This window comes from Zosterops lateralis, assembly GCF_965231275.1.
Source record: "Zosterops lateralis genome assembly, chromosome: 9".
Taxonomy (NCBI): domain Eukaryota; kingdom Metazoa; phylum Chordata; class Aves; order Passeriformes; family Zosteropidae; genus Zosterops; species Zosterops lateralis.
In genome coordinates, this window is record NC_139769.1 from 27,857,947 (window position 1) to 27,874,964 (window position 17,018).

The 17,018-nt window shown below is 38.6% G+C and overlaps 1 protein-coding gene across 6 annotated transcripts in view; it reads left to right on the forward strand.

Moving 5' to 3' along the window:
- Window positions 1-16,586, forward strand: part of RALGPS2 (Ral GEF with PH domain and SH3 binding motif 2) — a 113,325-nt gene extending 96,739 nt beyond the window's left edge. For all 6 annotated transcript variants that reach the window (XM_083867202.1, XM_083867201.1, XM_083867205.1 and 3 more), the window contains 5 exons: window positions 529-634; window positions 1,385-1,477; window positions 8,632-8,737; window positions 9,940-10,031; window positions 11,824-16,586. In XM_083867202.1, the coding sequence (XP_083723328.1) occupies window positions 529-634; window positions 1,385-1,477; window positions 8,632-8,737; window positions 9,940-10,031; window positions 11,824-11,853 (427 nt within the window). In that variant the 3' untranslated portion in view covers window positions 11,854-16,586. The remainder of the gene's footprint in view (window positions 1-528; window positions 635-1,384; window positions 1,478-8,631; window positions 8,738-9,939; window positions 10,032-11,823) is intronic.
- The last annotated feature ends 432 nt before the right edge of the window (window positions 16,587-17,018 follow it).

Below are 17,018 nucleotides of genomic sequence, written 5' to 3' on the forward strand. Positions count from 1 at the left end.
GAGCACCAGTTGCATTAAAACACCTTAAAGCTGTGGTTTGGGTTTCTACTCTTTATTCCTGCTCCTGCCCACTCTCCTTGCTTTCAGATAATTTAAGGATTGTGCATGTTTGAGCTGTGCTTTGGTTTTGATGTGCTAATGGTTCTGGTGTTTCTAACCAAAAAATAGTCACATCTTTCCTGCGAGGGCTGAAGGAGAGGTTTAACATGTACAGCAACTGTACCAATGTACTTCAAATGTTTGCTTTTTAAAATTATTGTTCTTGTTTTTCAGTCGTGTTTTAATTTTTTAATTAAGGATTACCTGCTTGGCTAATTAATTTTTCTGATCACTTTTGCTTGCGAGTGTTAATTCCACAACAGCAATTCCTTGTAACAGCCAAAGTCTTTTTCCACAATGAAGTTAAATAAATAGAAAGTTGACATTTTCAAGTTACAATCAAGGTATTTGCATTAGTTTTTGGTAATGGTTGGAAAATTACTTTAGGAAAAATATTTTTTCACACAACTCTTCACATGCTCCTTTCAGCTCCCTAGAATCTGAAGATTTGGCTGTTCATTTGTATCCAGGAGCAGTTACTATTCAAGGTGTTCTCAGGAGGAAGACTTTGTTGAAAGAAGGCAAAAAACCTACAGTAAGATTTTTTTTTAATAAATTAATTTTCTCACCTTCTTCCTTTGCCCAGTTATAAATACAGTAAAATGGCCATTGGGCAACTACTTCAAGTGTCTGAGATCTCCTCTGCCTTGCTGATTAAGGTTTAGGGTCATTGCCAGAGTTTCCATTCTTCTGTTTGGTGCATTTATTCAGTTTGTACACAATCTAGGAAGTAGAAGAGAAGAGGATGCTGCGGAAAATTTATACAGTCTAATTTCTACAATTACTGATGACTTTAAAATGGAGAGAAACATGTTTTGTCTTCCTTAACAGTAGGTAAATCCCAGCAATCTATCAATAGATGATAACCCTTAGGATTTGCAAATACTTGATGGTAAATTATAAATCAAAATACACATTCAGGACAATGGGGGATACCTTATGGCAGCACCTAAGATGGAAAAAGAAAGGAACTCTGCCTCCACAAAGTGTTCTGTAGGGATTGCAGGAAGGCTAGAGCAAGATGCAGAACATTTTTGTCAGATTAGAGAGGAAAGGCACGTGTTCTTCCTGCTTTCTGGAGTTTTCATGCATTCATAGGCCCGCATGAATAACCAACAGCAGCTTTGGAAACATGGCTGATGCTTGGCTGGACAGTCAGTGCTCTCAATTCTTGCAAGATGGTGCTTTCTCTTTCACAGCTCAGTGTTATGAAGCATTTCACTTATCCATTGCTCTTTTGGGTGTTTGTTTGTTGTTGTTGTTGTTTTTTTTATTTTCTCTCCAGGTAGCATCTTGGACGAAATACTGGGTAGCACTGTGTGGAACCCAGCTCTTCTACTACGCTGCAAAATCCCTGAAGGCTACAGAGAGAAAACATGTATGTAAACCAGGCATGTTCCAGTATCACCTGCCAAACCTAAAATGTGATTTCCTGATGTAAACACTGAGAGTAGCTCAGGCCTTGCCTGATTTCTAGTCAGCACTATCCTGTCTCCCAGTCAGTCAGTCACCTCATATGGATAAACCCCAAGGAAATATCGTTTACATTTGTATGCTACACCAAGAACATCTGCTTTGCATCTGCCGTGTGTCTCTGACTTTGCTGATCTTTTAGGAAAGGAGCTGTGTCATTGGCCTGTCTGTTCTCTCAGGCAGAGGTTCTCTCTTTGGATGATTTGAGTCTTGCAGCAGTTTAAGTCCAAACAAGCACTGATGAGGAAAAGTTGAGCAGTCACGAGATACAACAATTAAACATGTACTAATTTCAGCTATGTGGTAAAATTAGACTGTTTGATTTTTCTGTGTAATCCTGCAATCCATTAACTGCAGTGGAGTACCAAGCACTTCATCTGCTTAGCAGAGAGCTGTGATCTCAGATGATGCTGAGATTCCTTTTATTTGCTGCAGCTTAGTCTGAAAGAAGCTGGGAATGCTTTGCTTATGTGGTGAAGGAGCAAGAGGATTTTCTGTACCCATCCCAGAGATGTTAAGATGTGTATTGTTCCTGTTTGATGTCCCTGGTTAATTATAATGATTCTCTTAAGAAACCGGGTCAAATTTGAGACACTTGAATCTGAGTTCATTCACTGCTCAGAATCATTACTTTGTTGCCTTGGCAGGTGTTTCAGGTTAATTTATGACAACTGTCACTGTAGGACGTTTGCCTTGCATAGAGCTCATGGAATTTTGCAAACTGAGTTGTGCTTTTGGAATCCTTTTAAAGGGGACTTTCTCTTTGGTACAAAATACTGTTTTCTTATCCTAACACTTTTATATGCAGAGGGTAGAGACTCGAAGCTTAACATTTCTGGTTCACAGGCTCCTGGATAATTGAAGTTGCTGTGTAGAAAGTTTGTGTATACAGTTCTCTTAATCTAAGAGATTATTTCCCACTTCCATTTGGAGGTTCATTAGGAAACGGTATTCTAATACTCAAAGTAGCTAATAAAAGCTAATTATTTTCAGAACTATTTATGTGGTTTCTTAGCCATCCACCCCCCTACTAGCTTTGCTTAGGTAAGATTTAAACTGATCCTACTTAATTTGTCTAGCCCAGGCTAAAGGTTTGTTCACCAAGCCTTCTCTCTTCTGGGTTCCTTGGGAGAAGTGTGTGTGTTTGGATGCATTTGTTTCTGGCTTCAGTGAAAACTTCAGGGAAGGATTCCACCTCATTAAAAGGAAAGAACAGACTTGTAAGCTATTATGAGTAGAAATGCAAAGTATTAAAAAAAAAAGAAGGAACTAGGAGAGAACTTGTGCTGGCATTATGTCACTCACAGCTAGTTGCCTGTTTTTTCTGGAAACATTGAGAAATGGAAAAGAAATTTTTGTGGTAATGTCAGACCTTCTGTTCCTGTTATTGCTGTGATTCCTTCAGGCTTTGTGCCAAAATTGCATTTTGTTTTCTTTTAGGAAAAGAATATGTATTTGTAAGTCTCCCTGGTTCACTGTTCTTTACAAAATTATGGAGGACTTTACCATACTTGTATCTATTCATTTGGAAGCTTGGTCACTCTTGTGTGTTAGCATTTTAAAACAATCTAAACAGCATGCAGATTTAGAGAACTTCAAAAAATTACTTAGCAAGGAGTTAAATTCATTGGAAATTAAGTACATGGAATTCACATTGTTTACGCATTTCCTTCAGAATAACAATTTCAATAATTGAAGTATTCTTGCCCTTTCTTTAGCAAAAGTAAATGAAGGAAAAAGGTGAATAGTTTGGTACCTGATCCTTCCGAGTCTCTCTTCCTGCAAAAGCCTTTACTTTGCCTAGAAATAAGTCACATCCACATAGAATGTTCTTTCAGAGATTGTTTTCTAAACCTCTTGAATTAACTTCTGATATTACCCCAAGTCACTGATATGTTACAACTCCTACAACATCTACACCACTGGTGAACAGAGGCTTAAGAAGCCAAAATCTCTCTCACATGCTTGTGTGCTCGTTTCTTTGTCCAAGGATGTTCCAGCAAACCAATGAAGAAGTTTGCAGAGAGAGGCCAGGAGGTGTTGGAGCCCAGGGTGCTTGCAGGATTGCCCAGTAGAAGCCCACCAGCCTCTTGGTTTGCAGATATCAAGAGGAGTTTGAGCAAGGAAATTCCCAGAAAAAGGAAGGAGTGGTGGTTAAAAGCAATGACTGTGAAGAACATTAATTTCTTTTAATAGTTGGCTCTATGAAGTTGGACTGAACTGTCCAGCACAACCTTGGATTTGGCTGTACACAGCTCATGTCTTGCTTTCAGCTTTTTAGGGCAGCAAAAAGGCTGTCCTAGGCTGTTCTGTTTAGGCTCTGTCCTGTTCGTGGATGCCAAGCCTTTTGTGGAGCTCAGGCTCTGATTTGGTCTCCCAGGTGCAGTCAAGGTTAATATATTGTAATAACTATTTACTACAGTTTGGGTTGTCTTTTATTTAAACAAATAGTTTGCAGTGTTATTTGTTTAAATAACTATTTAAACAAATAGTCACGGCAAACCTCTGCTTCAGAGGTTGTTATGACATGGAGAATGACCTTTATATTGAAATTAGGGTGAAAAACCTGGTAACTGCTGTTGGGGTTGAGGGGTTAGTTGAGGGATTCCAGTTTATGAAACAGGCTAATGATAGGTGGTCAGTAACTTGTTCAGCTGCTCTGCCTATGTTTTACTTTGAGCCTGGCTATTGATGGCTTAGGTTTCCATCCATTTCACTCCAGAGTTACTGTACAGAGCCTCGGCTTTGGTTCTGGAGTTTGTGGAGATGACTTGTCAAGGGTCGTGCTTCAGTTCACGTTTGGTTGCATTTTCAGGAGAAGTTAATCAGAAGAGAATGAACTGCAGATGGTCAATCATCCCTAGATAGCTAGAGCATGAGTAAATGCTCCAGATACTTTCCAATAATATTCCCAAGAGATTCACTCTGCAAAATGAAGAGATCCAAGGCTAGATTTAGGCTTTGAGGTTTTTTATACTTCCCAGATAAAAAGGATGATGCCATCTACTTTGAAGTAGGTTTCTTTTTCAAAGATTGATACATTGGAGATTTACCTCAGCAAAATATTCCAAGCATCTTCTGGAGCCATTTAAACATCTGTCTTTTCTGCTTCCTTTCTCAAGCCCTCTGTGACATGGAAAGGAGGGCTGGCAACAAAAGAGTCAGTCTGCTATATAAAGTTTCCTGGCTGGAGCTCTCATGGTAAACGTGTCTTGATTACAGGCATGCTTTTGACCATTCTGCTGCTGCAATTGCTCCAGGCAGCTTGGAATGCACCAGCACTCAAAGCTCTTCCAGGCTTATAATAGCCAGCCTCTTTGGAAAATTACCTCATAAAAATCCCAGAGTAATTTTCAGCAAAAGGGGCAAGAAATCCTCTGCTTTTTAGACACAGGCAAGCCAGCTCTTCTCCTGCCTATGGTCAAGGGCCAAGGAGTACATCCAGTATTGTGTGCTGCATCTCCTAAGAGTAACAGCATAAAATTAGCAGTGACTTTAAATAGTGAACAGGTTTCAGTTATAACTACAGTAATGAAGAGTTGTCTGTAAATAAGCATGTGAGCTTGATAGCCCAGACATGTAGTACAGCACAATCTGACAGGAATGTGTGCACGATAGTTTTATCTCATGCTGAAATGGAACTCCCAGAGAAGCCTCTGTGAAAACTGGAGCATTCATGCACATTTAGAAAAGGGCAGCAGTAGGAATGGCCACTTAAAATAAGCACCCTGAAAATGTGAAGACACTTTATAGTGATGGGACTGAGAGCCTTGCCGATTTCTGTGACAGCATAGCATGCATCAGAGATTTTACTGTGTTTGTGGGTACTTGGAAACAACAGAGACTTTTTATGCTTCACCCTTGAGCACAAACCCTAGTTAGTTCTAAGCTTTCCAGTGCATGCTATAATCAAAATTAGATCAATTTATTTGTAATCTAGAAAACTTGGTACTTGTGGGTGAGGCACTTCACTGAAATACCCTGATGAAGAATGCTGTCATTCTGGGAAGGATGTTCAGGCACCGAGAAAATTATTTGGATATTATAAAGCTGGAGATGTGGAGGAGGAGGTTTGTAGGTGCCAAAATGTTGGAGTGAGAAGTCTGTTCACAGATTAATTCAGGGTTTTTGATTCAAAGATTTACTTACTGAGCCTTTGAGCTCAGAACAACAACAACAACAGCAAAAATCAATTATGTGAAGCCTAGTGCCAGAGCTGTGCAGTTTTCCATGTGTATAATAAGAGTCATTCCAGTGGCCTATATTACAAAAAGCAAATAGGAACCAGGAACATTAAATTACAATGAAGCTTTCATTCCCTTCATGTTAACAAAGCAGACTTGCTGTTAGCAAGGCTCTGTGCATCAGCAGAGAATGAGCTGCCCTGGGGGACTGTGTAAACATGGAATACAAATCCAGCTGAGCACGGGATGGAAGGCTGACATGTGTTCCGAGCAATGACGGATTGATGCTGGCAGGAAACACTTTCCTTGTGTGGAGCTTTTCATTTTATGGAGAAAGCACCATGATTAACTGATGGGTTTGAGTGAAAAGAAAAGGCAAGGAGCTCTGGCAGTTTGGATTGCATGGCAGTGTCACATACTGGATACCTGTTGGGATATAAGCTAAGATAGGAAAGCCCCATGTGTTGTTTCCATGAAACTCTAGAAGTAAGTGTTGTTCAAGAGGTACATTTTGATCTGTAATCCATCAAAACTGCTTTGTGACTCAAATTTCCATCTTTGTGAAAATAAGCTGTTAATGCTTTAGGACTAGTTGGAAGTTTGCATTTTGCAGATCCCTTTTAAGTGTTGTGTCATCATACCTTTTGAGGCAGTGTTGTCAGTGAGTCCATAACAACTCCTTTATATACACTTCCTTTTTTCTAAAGAACTCATGGGCTATTTCCATTATTCCCTTTCAGTGTCTTTACTACTTCTTTCGGATAAAATGCCTTAATTTTCACTACAGACTAACATTACTTACTGCCTCCTCAAAGAAATTTCTATTTCTGTTTGAAAAGGATTTACAGCCCTCACTGTAACGAAATCTTATCTGATAGAGCTGTATCATTTACCTCCTCCTCTTTTGAGGCTTTACCACATCTGTCCACCTCTGTGAGTTACATAACTTTAGTGTGTGCATACAAAGAGCCTGGACTCAAACTATTTTCAACTTGATTTAAATGCTTTTGCTTTCAGCTCCTGGTCTAACATTTCTTCATTCCAAGTTCTAATGGATTTTAAACTAGGGCTTAAAATGTAGCCAGTTGTGCAAGTCCCAGACAGATAAGTTCACCTGGACAATGGCTTCAAACTGACAAAAGACAGGGTTAGATGGGATAATAGGGAGAAATTCCTCCCTGTGAGAGAGGTAAAGCCCTGGCACAGGGTGCCCACAGAAGCTGTGGCTGCCCCATCCTTGGAAGGGTTCGAGGCCAGACTGGATGGGGCTTGAGCAGCCTGATCTAGAGGAAGGTGTCCCTGCCTGTCACAGAGGGATTGAATGAGATGATCTTTAATGTCCCTTCCAACCCAAAACATTGTGTGATTTCATGATGATTCTGTGACCTTCCAGGTCTTCAGTTAATCTCTAGCATACATTAGAATAACTGACATTAGACTTGCAGTGGAATTTTAGTTATAAAGCAACTGTATTCCCATGCAGAGAACATTCTTATAAACTCTTACTTCGCTCATGGTATCTTCAAACTTATTACCAGTAACTCTTTCCTTGGTTGAACCAGAGTTCCAGGATTGTAATACTAAAGAAATAGTTCTAAATGAAACAAAGTAACTGGATGCTTAATGTTGTGCATCTACCTTGATGCATTAGTATGAAGAATAAAACTATTTTAGAACTGTAGATTAATTTGAATAACCTAAAGCCCAAACTGTCTCAAAGATGTTTTATTGTTTCCAATAATGTAATAGAAGAGAGATCAGAATTGCTGTGTTAATAAAGAGGTTGGAATGGGGATTCACAGGATAGGAGGAAGATGCATCTGATGAGGATGAGCATATTCCAGAATTTGACTTTCTGGGCAGAGAAATGAGGTAAAGCCCTGCAGAGGGTGAGAGTGCAGGGATTGATGGAAAAGTCTCTGTTGGACCCAAGAACATGGGAAGAGGAGACCTGGCAGTCAAAGACATGAGAGGAACTGAATTAATGAGAAGCTGGGATGTGGATGGGACTGCCTGAAAAAGCAAGGAGAAGTGAATTGGGTGGGTCTACTAATAAGTAAAATAGAAGAAGGCCAAGGAGAAAGGAAAGCTTATGGTTTGGAGATAAATTGGATTGAATGGGTGAGTAGAGCCTGGAACTGAGAGAAGCATGGGAAGAAGAAAATAATACTGTGACCAGATGAATGAAATAAAGTGGGGTCAAAGAGCTGTCAGGAGAGGGACTGGTGTAGCAGACAAGTGTTGTGCTTAGGCCTAAGTTATCTGTCAATCCATGGATAACACCTGGAACAGGAAAACACCATCATTTTCAACAACGTGTTGATAAATGAGCATTACTGCCCTTTTCTGAGCACTGGTTTATTGAATTTACATCCTCACTTGATCCATTTATTTCATCAGGTCATTATATTTAATTACACTGTTGTGTTATCTTGTCCCCAGGACTCATGTTATGTGTAATTACAGAGTACTATAATAATTACTGCATGCTAACTGTGAATAGTTATAACCCAGGCAAATTCAATTCTTGAACAGTGGAGGGAATACTTTTGCATTTATTAATACACTTTGAACTATACTGTGCATTCAAATATGCACTAATGTGAGGAAAGCTGCTGGAATCATGCAGTGCAGATTAGATGTCTAACAAGCTTTTGCAGACTGTGAAATTCCTTTTCATTTGTTTTGAATATCATTCATTGTCTTAAGTTCTGTTTTCACTAATTTCATACAGCCTCTGTTAATTTTCTTAAATTTGTTTTATTTGAAGTTAGCCAGTCTTTAACAGTGGCACTGAGAGGAACTGCCCTGCTGGTGCTTGTTCTGTGCAGATCTCCTGTTTTAATTCCAGCTCAAACCTTGTTTGTGTTTCCAGTTCAAATCCACGCCGAGTAAGAGTGTCTCAGTGGTGGGCTGGATGGTGATGATGGCAGATGACCCTGAGCATCCAGATCTCTTCTTATTGACTGATTCTGACAAGGGTAAGCAGTGCACTGATCCCCAGAATAAATATTTTCTTTGCTGAGCTCATTTGTCAGCACCTAAATGAGCAGGTGAAAGGTGACATCCTTCCAGTTTCAGCTGCTCTCTGACCTGTCATCTTTGCCTTTGGAATGCTATGGGAACAATAACCCGTGGAGAATCTTTAGTTTTCATTGAGTTGTAGGATCTTTCCAAACTCTTAACAACCCCAGATTTTAATTGGAAGTATTCATCTGTATTATTTTAAACCATATTTAGAACACTTTGAGGCATTTTCACATGTGTGAAAATGTAAGTAACAAAAAAAAAAAAAAAGATTTAGCTAACACTATGTGGTTGGGCAGTCCCTTCTCTCCAAATGAAAACCAAAACCCAAACCATCTGTTCAGATGTAGTGCTATTACCATGAAAAAGCCCTCAGAGATCTTGATTGTTATGTGGAGAAGGCTGTGGATGTCTATTATTTCAACTCAGTGCCTGCTTTCAGCTCAAACTCTGAAGAAAATGTTGCTTTTCCATAGCACTTCAAATTGTGCACAAAGAACATTATTACAAGTTCTGATAAAGGAGCTTAAAATTATTTATTACTTTGTCTACTTCAAGTCTTAGTACATTTTATTTCCAAACATCTCTCCTAGAAGCACTGATATATAAGGTATAAATATATTGAGTGCTTGTCAGCTTAAACTCTGCAACAGCAATCTGAAATGTTTTTGTAACACTTGACCTTGCTGAACCCAAACAAGCACTGTGTAATTCCAGCCACTGAAAATACTGGTCTGAAATGTATCAATACATTTAGGAGTGATTTTCAGATATTTTCAAACGTAGCTTTCCAGGGTGCATTTCAGTGATATCTTGCACTTCATTTTAAAAAATCATGATATTATAAACAAATTGCAGTAATGGCAGTGAACAAAGTCACTTCTGTTTTGAGGGATATTTCGTTCTTTCCTAGTTGACACAGGCATTAACTGAAATCTAGAATGTTGGAAAGGAAGAGAGGCAAGCTGAAATTTTTCTTCAATAATAAGTCAAGCAATTGCACCTACTCCAGACAAAGTGTAAAGTTATATGGAGCATCATTAGTAAATCGTCTCATAATATTTCTATTTAGAGGTACTTGAATATGGGTAGGATTTAAGTGTTTAAAAACAAGCACTGTTTATATTTCTTCATCAGTTTTTTTCCTCTTTTTTAGGAAATTCATATAAATTTCAAGCTGGAAACAGAATGAATGCAATGCTCTGGTTTAAACACCTGAGTGCTGCCTGCCAAAGCAACAGACAACAGGTGAGAGCAACACAATGGACAGGAATGAGCTTTTAAAAGCTCAGAACTGATGGATCTTCAAGCTGACCAAGCTGTCACCGTGGGCTTTGTGTGTTCCCTGAGCAGCCTCTCCACCCCTTTGATTTGATTTCCTCATTGATTTGCCTTGGATTTTCTGTTTGGCCCTTTGCAAACAAGTCCTCAGACCTTCTGGGGTAATGAAGAAAGATTTGTGGCTACCTTGAGACTAATGTACAGCAATTGGAGAAATGCAGGGAATACTCTAAAATACCTGTCTGAATAGCAGTATTTTTGTCTTGTCCATTTGAAAAAGGCTATTGCACAATTATATGAAAAAACTGTAAACTGCAGCATTCAATGTCAATCCCAGATAAGTTTCCTGAAGTGCCTTATTTCAGGTCATGGACATACATATTTCCTGCTGTGTATGTATTTTGTATTCCTAAAATGTATAGAAAGTAGTTTAGCCCTCGGTACGTTTTCCACGCTTTGAAAGCAAAAATAGCATTTTCTGTGGATCAAAAAGGAGGATAAGACTGCTCCAACTCCTATTAAATGCTGTTCTCATATAAGTTCTTACTGACCTTTTTCACCAGCAAAATCCTTTGTAAGTTACTTTGTCTCCCTGAACTCTTCCTTCTCTTCACACATTTGTTTATGGAGTTCCCAGAGCAGAAATCCTACTGAATTTCAAGGGGAAACAAAAAGGCTTTTCCAGATCCTTCTGTGCTTTCTTGTTCAATTCTGCCTCTGAGAGAGATCTTAAGAAGTAAGGAGGGTTGCAGAAGTTCCTGTGAAGGGATTTGAGACAGTGTAAAGGAGAGAAATTGTGTTCCTGGCTGAAGAAAATGGCAATAGTAGCAAATAGTGGCAAAGAATTTGCAAGTAAGTGGTGAAAAACTGTCCTCTGAAGATACCTCTGGTACAGTAAGGGTTGGCAATGCTGTTTATTAGTGTTTACAGTGTAACTGCCTTAGAAAAATTGGGTGTTTAAATGTGTTTTCAATGGAATATAAACTCCTAGTCTGTTTAATAGTAATAGCTGAATAATGATAAGAACTATTTTAATAGATACCATTTGTGATTTTAGTGGTGCAGCTTTAGCCCAGTTGAGCATTCTTTCTTCTACAGGTAAATAAATGGTAAATGCATAGCAAGAGAGGCTTGATTCATATCTGACCAAACTGACTATTTATTGACAGTCATCAGGAATGTGGTGGCTCTTTAATAACCTGGCTAAATGAGAGATGTTGCTGTCAGGTTCCTGATGGAGAGAAAATGGGGATATAAACTAATGTATTGCAAACATTAGCTTTAATCTTCATGAAAAAGGGAGTGATATCTGCAGTAGGCATTCAGGTTTGCTATGGGAAAAGCCCAAATAAGTGTTTATCCCTCATTTTCTAAAATCAGTCTCAAAAAGACTACAGCAATCACTGATCTGTGTGCCAAGAATTTTCTAGCTGGGGCTCAGGTGAGAGGGTTCTCCTTGTCTAGCAGAGCTGAGATTTATAATGTTAATGTTGTTTTGCTGACAACTTAAATGTCATCAAAATTAGGAAGTTCTATGGCCATATAAGAAAATTATAAACCTTACAGCAGCTTAATATTTTTATAATACTCAGGGTTTCTACAGCCCTAAGTATATTTTTACTGCTGGATAATAGTTGTATTCTTTCTCCCCTTTTTTGACGACAGAATGATGTGCATTTCAACAAGGTGTCTAGTCTGTGAAATAGTTGAATGCAAGTAGCTACTACCTGAAGTAAATTCTTCGTTGGTTTGTTTTCAGGTTCCTGCCAACTTGATGACCTTTGAATAACAAGCAAATTCAAAACAATAAAAAAGGACAATTTGAACCATCTCATAATTGAGAACAAGGTCCTGATGAAAAATGTGCCAGCTGTATTCTGTGCCAGAACAGAACCTGTCAACTCGATCTCTGAACTCTGGAGCCCTGAACAAAACCACTAATGGTTGGGGAGTGGAGTCCCCCAAATTAAAAATGGAGTTGCAACATGAATTGCCATGGACCATGCTTCATTATGTTCTCAGAACTGACCTGTGGAAACCACTGCCTTAAAGAGTGAAAGGAAAAACAACATGAAACACCAAATAGTGTGTGTGAAACTTCTGGCGGTGCTGTGCTTGAGTTCAATAGATTGTAGCTAGTTTTGAGTTTCTTTTAACTTTATACTAATTTTGAAAATAACTCACCTTTTTAGGCATTCTTAAGGAAACAGGTAAACTGGTATTTAAGAGTTGTATCAAAAGCTGTGTGTGAACCAGGTGAAAGGTACTACATGTTCTGGAGATGTTGTTTAGGCTATACCAGGAGTCCTGGAGGGGAGCTTGTCCCAGGCAGACGTATCCTGGAGCTGTGTCATTCCTCTCAGACCTACAAGTGTAAGAAACGTAACACAACTGCAAGTTCAGAGCGGTACTGAGCTTGCAAACCTTGGTCTTGTATGGGAGGTGGACTCCTACAGTAGCACAGAGGCTGAGCCAAAAATGGGTTTGGTATGTTTTGACCTAATTCCTGGTTAAAAACACATGGTTTGGGCAGTCAGGGGGTGTGTATAAGACAAAACTGAAAGCACTGTTGGGTCAGAACTGAGTGGTTTTGTCCCATTTGTTTCTATGCCTGTGACTCTCCTACACAGGAAAGCTGAATGACAAAACATCAACACCTGGGTACAGCTCACTGAGATGTTTGACTTTGGGTATCTGCTAATTATCAGTTAGGGACCACTGTTAGTGTGTGGTGTTTCATAATATCACTTCAGATGGACATTTTAAAAAGATAGAGGCACAATTTCAAGCTTTCATGTTCTCATTTGGCAATAATTGATTTTAGTATCTGTCTTGGTCAAAGTAGTTGACGTTGTGTGGTGTTGATAACATGGCCTAAAGCAGACCTTACATGCAGAAGCTCTTTTGATCTTCAGGCAATTAACTAATTTATTAGAAGGTAAGATAACCTAAGGAGAGAGAAGGTGTGGGGCCATTGAAATTCCATCCTTGACAGGAATCATTCTTGGTCACTGAAATTACTCACAGAGAAAAACATAATGGTTGTAAAAAAGGGAGCTGTGCTTTATGTGTGTGTTTGATGCTTAAGACTTTGATTCTTGCTTTATTGGGGTTTCCTTGACGTCACCTAGTTTCCTGGATGATTGGTCTTTAATCTTCAAAAATATGATCTTTGTAAAGCAAGGAAACATTGTCCAAAATATGACTCTGATATTGGAACTTTGAAGTCTGTGAAAAAGTAGTAACTGTTCAATTGACATTGTGGTTTAGTGACCGTAAATATGCTTGCAGATTCCACCATGAATTCTCCTTTTTAAACAGAAACAAGCTACCTACCAGTCTGTTTCAGAGTTCTCTGACTATCTAATAAAGGTTTCTACTAGTAGTTGTTATTTTGAAAATGTATAGTTTGTTTATTGCATCTGAGTAGAAGCCTATAAATTCACATTTGAGGTTTGGTTTTTTTTTTCCAGAGTCAAATTAATCACGTAATGGAAATGATTAATTTTTGATTTCTGGCAGGGAAAAAGAAGGATAATCTAATCTCACAATAAACAAAATAAAACACAAACTCCAACCACTTGGTGATGTAAAGAGTAATAGGGTGGTTTATGTTTCCAAGAATTGTTCTGAATTGGCTCTTGGTAGGAAGACAAACAGTAGAAAGATGCTTCTGTTGGAATTACACCACAAGGACTATGAGAATTTGGCTCCCCTTGCAGTTCTTTTCTTGCTGTTATTAATCTGGGGAATGAATAGAATTTTGGGAAGGGGTTGCTTGTGCTGAATCCCTCTGCAATTTACATATCTCCCAAGTTTACCCTCCTTGGGTGTATAGTAAAGACAACATCCTCACAGCCAGCAGTGTTACTTCGTAGACTTTGCACAACTTGAGTTTGGGGTTTTTTTCCGTTTTAAAACTTACTTAATGTGTGTTTCTTCTCCATGACTAAGTGTTTGTTTGGGTTTTTTTAACAGTTTGTGACCTTTTTTTAAGCATTGTGGATAATAATAGCCTGTGGATTTTGAATTTTGAAATAAGCTATTCTAGGTTCATTGTAGCATAACTGTATCTGTTCTTTTGTTAGTGAAAGGAAACATGCAACTGGGAGCCACAGCCTGACAGCCCACAGCTTTGCTAAGGACAGAGCCAGGTCAGGACATGTCATTTATTACTGGATTTTTGCAGTTTTCCAGCTGTTTTGAGTTAGGTTTTTATGGTAGGAGGATGGTGGGGAAAACAATTCACAAATTATTCATTAATGAATTGTTGCTGTTACCAGCTTTCATTCTCCTTAGGCCTCCTACTCTTCCTTGTTTTCTGCCCTCAGATCTGCTGGGTTTTTGTGGGAAAGATTGAATATTGTGGGAGGAGTTTCTTAAAATGTGTAGCCAGAATTACTGGAGTCAGTAATGACAGCACAGGAAGTATTTTTGGCACGTGTTACAGTGAGTAGTTCAATACTTTCCTGTTGTTTATGGCCACATAGTCCTACAGGGCAACACACAAACACTGATATTTCTAGAGCTGGAGATAAATGGTGCTCAGAAAGAGGTGCTGGGTTTGTTCCCTCAGGGAAAGCTGCCTCATGGAAAGTCTCAGACGAGTCAAATGAAACACTGTAAAGAATGTACTAATGCTCTTTTTTTTTTCTTTAAAAAAAAGAGTTTAAAAAGTTAAATAACTGAAACTATTGCTGAGAAAACAAGGAGAGCAGCAATCTTATGGTATTCAGGTAAGACTCATCCAGACTGCTTCAGACAGTTGGCCGTTTTTCTTTGATTTTCATTTATTATGTGTTGCTCTAATTATTTATCTTGTTAATAGCTGCTGAACCACTTCAGCTAATATTTTTCACATTATCCCTTAATGTTTTGATTTTAAAACTAAAGATGCCCCTTGCAATTCCCTGTTTTGGCTGCATTTGAGCAAAAATGATTTAGAGTAGCTCTTCTAGCAAGACTTCAAATATGAATATTAATTATCTCCTGATAACCAGCTTTTAGCTAAACTGAAAGTTTTGGGAAAGATTAAGCACCAGGGAATGTCTGGTTTATGAAACTGGTGCATTGCATTAAAAATATATAACATTGCACTGCTTAGTGCTAGTTTTTATCTAATTAATCTGTGCTACTTTTGGCTAGGATTTTCAAACCTGACTTCTATTCCAGCGTCCTTTGAAAGCAAATAATTTTTATAATTTTTGTTCTTAAAGAATTCTGGTAGTTTGAATGAACATAGCTCATCCCAGACACTTTTTCATTTCCAAATGTTTATTTCATGCCAGGGGAGTATTGCTCAAGCTATTATGATTTATTAAGTATTTAGGTGCACATTATAGGCATTAAAACTACAAATGCTAAATGAAGTCACATAAATACTTAATGAATAGCTTTAGCACCCAGCTTTAAAATCATGTTTAGAGAAGAATGCACATTGGAAAACATATTGGAAGCAAAAGGAAGCATAAAAAAAACACAGCAGGTTTTTATTAGTTATCTACTCCTCACTAGAAGTAAATTAATCTAATTTTATGTTTCTTGCAACATCAGCCTCCTGTATTTGCATTTCTGTGTTTTCAACACTAGTCCTCCTCTGTCAGTATGAGCCACAACACGTGGTGACAACAAATCCTCTCTCCCAGCAGAAGCAGTTGCAGGTTTTTGTGCTGCTGAGGCACATGAGAAGTAGAGGTGCCTCTGACAAAAGGCAAGTTGATCTTATGGTTTTGGTTAACTGTAACAAATCTTGTCCAAATCAAGGTAAAATGTGGGATGCTTTTTCTTCTGGCTCTGTCAGTGGCCTTCTTCATTACTTGTTCATTTACTTCTTCATTACTTTTTAACTTTTTGGCATTCTAACTCACCAACACTGCTACTTCCAACCTTATTCATGGCCAGCTCTTCACCTGTTACAGCACCAAGACCCCAAGACTGGTACTAAATCCCATCAGTGAATTGTCTGTTCTTCCTACAAGGAGACAGCTAGGAAAGTTTTTTTTATTATTCTTTAATGTTAGCTTGTTCTTTCATTTTTCTCTAAAAGCAGCTTGTGCTTAAGGTGGTTTGGCTTGGGAAAGTTGCATCAGAAGGATCTGTGTGAGTGGACATGGAATTCTTTCCTAGGGATTATCCCTTCTTTTAAAAACCATCATTCTAATTTGTAGTGCATGAAGAGGGTGAGTGCTTGGATTTGAGGAGGACTTTTGTCAGTGCCTTATTATTAACTTGAAGACCAATTCCTTTATTTCAGTGGTGAGTCCCACCTGGGCAGACTTGCAGGCTGTGTCCTCAGTGTTCCAAGGGGTGACATTCCTGACAGCCATTGCATTTCTGCAGCAGTCATTTGTTTTGGTCAGTGTAAAATAGCTGTGGCTTGAGTTGCTGTAGTATCATTTCTGTATTTGAATAGCCTCTTTTTAGGAAAAATGCAGAAGTTTTTGGTAGCTTGAGCTTGTTCAGCTTTTTTCAGAAGTAGCTCAGACCTCTTAAAAATTAACTTATTTTTATTTTGTCTCTTGAGTAGATTTAGCTGGGGGGTGAGGGGAGGGGGAAATGAAGAGCATAGTCCAAGTCATGATCTAGACCACATGAGCTCAAGAGCTCACGTTATTAGAAAGGAGCTTGCTTTTGTCTGTCTCACTTTGATGTAAACACTGAGCAGAGTTCTTAGGAGACAATTTCTCTTGCAGACTTTTTGTTAATGTAAAATAAACACCAGAGGGAAAAACTGTTTGGGGAAAGAGGAGGCTTGGATAAATCTTAGTCTTAATATCCCAAGAGCTCAGTTTTGGATATTGTATTTCTGGTGCCAACACTGTGTAGGGAGCACTGTCCTTCACTGAAACAACTGCTAGAAACTGTTTTAGCAGCAAAGGCTTCAGAAGCTTTGGAAGGGGAAATGAAAGAAAGAATGTGTTGTTCTTAAGCGAGTAAATATTTATTTTCCTGGAA